The sequence below is a fragment of the Sprattus sprattus genome (assembly GCF_963457725.1).
Source record: "Sprattus sprattus genome assembly, chromosome: 11".
Taxonomy (NCBI): Eukaryota; Metazoa; Chordata; class Actinopteri; order Clupeiformes; family Clupeidae; genus Sprattus; species Sprattus sprattus.
Window position 1 is genome coordinate 30,830,218 of NC_137909.1, and position 5,000 is coordinate 30,835,217.

General features: G+C 50.3%; 1 protein-coding gene across 1 annotated transcript in view; it reads left to right on the top strand.

Moving 5' to 3' along the window:
* LOC308372449 (uncharacterized protein) overlaps positions 1-5,000 on the top strand; it is a gene marked incomplete at its 3' end in the record, with an annotated part of 29,555 nt that overhangs the window by 16,556 nt on the left and 7,999 nt on the right. Inside the window, exon 3 of the mRNA XM_080847602.1 lies at positions 4,191-4,265. Within this exon, the coding sequence (XP_080703728.1) occupies positions 4,191-4,265 (75 nt within the window). The remainder of the gene's footprint in view (positions 1-4,190; positions 4,266-5,000) is intronic.

Here is a 5,000-nt window from a genome sequence, read left to right on the forward strand (position 1 = left end):
GATAAAGAGCCCCCTGACCCCCCCCAGGCCCCCCCCCCCCCCACTGGCACAGCAAGAGGCCAATAAATGATTCACTGACCTCCAGCGGGTGGCTTGATGGCCCAATTATTTCCTCTGGATTAAAGATTGAGTCAGCCCTACACACACACACACACACTGAGTCAGCGGCGCGGCGGGGGCCAGAGAAAGGCTGCCACATGGGGTTCGGCAGCTGCTGCTGTGGTAAGGAATCTGATTTACCGAATGGAATCTGATGGCCGTATGGGCGCTCCCCATGGCCACTCTAATCCCAGAAAGGGAAATGCCGGAGCCCAGCGCAGAGCTGCAGACGTGGAGAGAACTGGGAAGAGATGGGAGAGAGATGGGATAGAGATGGGATAGAGATGGGATAGAGATGGGATAGAGGTGGGATAGAGGTGGGTAGGGATGGGATAGAGATGGGACAGAGATGGGACAGAGATGGGACAGAGATGGGACAGAGATGGGACAGAGATGGGACAGAGATGGGACAGAGATGGGACAGAGATGGGACAGGGATGGGATAGAGGTGGGATAGAGGTGGGATAGAGATGGGAGGCTGCTGTGTGCAGGGCTGTGTGCGGAGCGCATGTTTTAGAGATCAGCGCTCGGTGCATCCTGATGTGCAGGCCGCTGCAGGAGAGACCGTACATCACTGCTCACGTGTGTGTGTGTGTGTGTGTGTGTGTGTGTGTGGGCCGTTCATCACTGCTGACAGTTTCAGGAGATCCATCCGCCTCGGGGACGCAGAGACACCACTGGTACTTTACAATACTTCAGTGGTACTCCGCACACACACACACACACACACACACTTCACTGATCTTTACTCATCTTACAATTAATGGAGGTCATCAGAAGGCCTTGGACCAAACACAGCCTTGAAGTTTCTCCCTCTATGTCTGCAAAAGACATCTGTCTCCTTCTCCAGAGGGAAGGCAGGTACACACACACACACACACACACCCTCTCTGAGCCCCGGCCTGGATGTGGGTCCCAAAGGGTCACTGTACAGCATGGCTTTATAACTGGCTGTGTGTGTGTGTGTGTGTGTGTGTGTGTGTGTGTGTCTGTGAGGAAGGGTTCCTCAGTGTAGAGAGACGAGAACAGGCACTGATACTGACACTGGTTCCCTCTGATATCCCTCACCTAAGTGCAGCTTATGAAAGGTCATTTCCCATCGCATTAAAAGGTGTTAGTCGCTGTGTGTGTGTGTGTGTGTCTGTGTCTGTGTGTGTGTGTCTGTGTGTGTGTGTGTGTGACTTCTCTAGCCTAGAGAACAGCCCTGATGGGTAGAGAATCTGTTTGCTAAAGTGATTATTTGCTCAGCTATGCGGCTTCTTTATCTGATTAATTTGGGGGATGGGAGTGTGTGTGTGTGTGTGTGTGTGAGGACCCAGTAACCCAGATGGCCCTCTCCTTCTTCCTGCCCTGTAATGTGGCCACTCAGACCCCCCCCCTCCCCCCCCCCGCTAATGTGATTAGCCCCCGCACCACTTGCTCTGCTCTGGAAGCCTGGGAGCTGTGTGTGTGTGTGTGTGTGTGTGTGTGTGTGTGTCGGGCCGCTTGCTCTGCTCTGGAAGCCTGGGAGCTGTGTGTGTGTGTGTGTGTGTGTGTGTGTGTGTGTGTGTGTGTGTGTGTGTGTGTGTGTGTGTGTGTGTGTGTGTGTGTGTGTGTGTGTGTGTGTGTGTGTGTGTGTGTGTGTGTGTGTGTGTGTCGGGCCGCTTGCTCTGCTCTGGAAGCCTGGGAGCTGTGTGTGTGTGTGTGTCGGGCCGCTTGCTCTGCTCTGGAAGCCTGGGAGCTGTGTGTGTGTGTGTCGGGCCGCCTGCTCTGCTCTGGAAGCCTGCTCTGGAAGCCTGGGAGCAGTGTGTGTGTGTCTCGGGCCGCCTGCTCTGCTCTGGAAGCCTGTGAGCAGCTGCACTCCACTCCGTGCTCCGGCCTGACCGCCTGTCTCACCACCTCTGCTTGTATATGTTTAGGGTTGGTGTGTGTGTGTGTGTGTGTGTGTGTGGGTGTGTGGGTCACACTGAACATGTTCCTGACGTGCTGAACAGGACTGGAGGGTGCGGGGGTAGGGGTTAGGTTTACAGCGTCTGTGTAAGGCAAAATAAAAGAGCTGTTAGCTGTGTTTACTATAAATGTTTGAACTGAATGTTCTTTGAACTGAATTCATTCACTCTCCTCCACTCTCTCACACACACACACACACACACACACACACACACACACACACACATAGAGTTGCAGAGACAATACCACACAGTATGTCTTCCTGCACAGTTGCCGGCCCCCGCTCCCGTGGTGCTGCTCACAGCTGGTGCTGGTGTGTGTGTGTGTGTGTGTGTGTGTGTGTGTGTGTGTGTGTCTCTGCTGTAAATAGAGACCAGCCCCTCCCCCCCCAGCTGTGAATCACTTTGCACATTAAAAGGGGTCGAGCGATGGCCCAAATAAAACTCCTTTCTGCCCCTCAGGCTTTTCTCTACACACACACACACACACACACACACACACACACACACTCTGGTGAAGAGGGGATGGAGGGCCAGTCTGTCTGTGGCCGTTGGCGCACACACACACACACACACACACACACACACCGAACACATGTTATTGTGTTAGATGAGACTGTAAGGCTGTCCTCTTCTCTCAATGCACAGCACAGTTATTGTGTTACATTAGATTGTCCTATTCTCTCGCAGCACATCTTATTGTGTTACGCACACACACACACACACACACACACACACACACAGCGCAGCACACAGTAGTTGTACAGAAATGGGTGGGTTGGATTCCCACTGCAGTGTTGGGTTGGGCCACATAAAGCACTTTAGTGGTGTGTGTTGGCGTGTGTAGGTGTGTGTTGGCGTGTGTAGGTGTGTGTTGGCGTATGTAGGTGGTTGTACATGTGTGTTGGCGACGTGTGTACGTGTGTTGGCGTGTGTACATGTATGTTGCCATGTGTAGGTGTGTGTTGGCCTGTGTAAGTGTGTGTGTTGGTGTGTGTTAGCAGCGGGAACATTTAGTGTTTACACACGCGCAGGTTGTCGAGCCTGAGGGAGCCTCCATCCTTCTGATAGGCTGAGCCGTCCGCTCGTGCTCCTGATTGGCTGAGCTGCCCGCTCGTGCTCTACTGTTGCTCTGACACTCGGACGTGTCTGACCTCGGTGACCTCTGCTTAGCACGTCAGGAGCTCGGGGGTGTCCTGAGGGGTCAGAGGTCAGAGGAGCAGAGAAAGAGACTGGACACTTGGTTTCTTTCCTTTCTTCTCTTGTTTATCTTTCCCAGCCCTAAACAAACACAAACACACTCTCTCTCTCTTTCATTCTTACACACACACACACACACAAACACACACTCTCTCTCTCTTTCATTCTCACACACACACACTCTCTCTTTCATTCTAACACACACACACACACTCTCATTCATTCTTACACACACACACACACACACACTCTGTCTCTTTCTCTCTCTTATTCTTACACTCTCGCTCTCATTATCTCACACATACATATACACACTCTCATTGTCACACACACACTCTCGCTCTCATTCTCTTGTGCTTTTGTGTTAAAATTGATTGAGCAAGGTTGTTAAATCACTAGGATCATGGGCTTGTTACCTCGGAAGCCTGCATGCAGATCATGGGCTTGTTACCGTGGAAACCTGCCTGCAGATGATGACAGTGTACCTGCACTGTTCTGTCAGTTGCTTTGGCTAGGTGTCTGCTAACTGTACTGTGAGTTGCTCTGGCTAAGTGTCTGCTAACTGTACTGTGAGTTGCTCTGGCTAAGTGTCTGCTAACTGTACTGTGAGTTGCTCTGGCTAAGCGTCTGGTAACTGATCCAATGTTGCCTCTAGCTAAGTGTCTGCTAACTGTACTGTAAGTTGCTCTGGCTAAGCGTCTGCTAACTAATCCAATGTTGCCTCTAGCTAAGTGTCTGCTAACTGTACTGTAAGTTGCTCTGGCTAAGCGTCTGCTAACTAATCCAATGTTGCCTCTAGCTAAGTGTCTGCTAACTGTACTGTAAGTTGCTCTGGCTAAGCGTCTGCTAACTGATCCAATGTTGCCTCTAGCTAAGTGTCTGCTAACTGTACTGTAAGTTGCTCTGGCTAAGCGTCTGCTAACTGATCCAATGTTGCCTCTGTGTTTCTGTGTTTCTGTGCAGAATGGAAACGTGAGCTGGACAGAAGAAGGCGAGGGGGGGAGAGCCAAAGGAGAAGCATCCAGAGACTTTGCCAAGGTAACAGTATCTACAACAGGAACCATACTACACAGAGCATTACCTTTAATAGGAACCATACCTCAAACATAGCATTACCTCTAATAGGAACCATACCTCAAACATAGCTTTACCTTCAACAGAACCATACCACAACATAGCATTACCTTCAACAGAACCATACCACAACATAGCATTACCTTCAACAGAACCATACCACAACATAGCATTACCTTCAACAGAACCATACCACAACATAGCATTACCTTCAACAGAACCATACCACAACATAGCATTACCTTCAACAGGAGCGATACCACAACACAGCATTACCTTCAACAGGAGCGATACCACAACACAGCATTACCTTCAACAGGAGCGATACCACAACATAGCATTACCTTCAACAGGAGCGATACCACAACATAGCATTACCTTCAACAGGAGCGATACCACAACATAGCATTACCTTCAACAGGAGCGATACCACAACATAGCATTACCGTCAACAGGAGCGATACCACAACATAGCATTACCTTCAACAGGAGCGATACCACAACATAGCATTACCTTCAACAGGAGCGATACCATAACATAGCTTTACCTTCAACAGGAGCGATACCACAACATAGCATTACCTTCAACAGGAACCACAGGACGGTGTGGCATTAGCTTCAAAAAGAACCCTAAGAAAACGCAGCATTGCGTTCAAAATGAACCTCACACCAACTAAGCACTCGCTTCAACAGGAACCT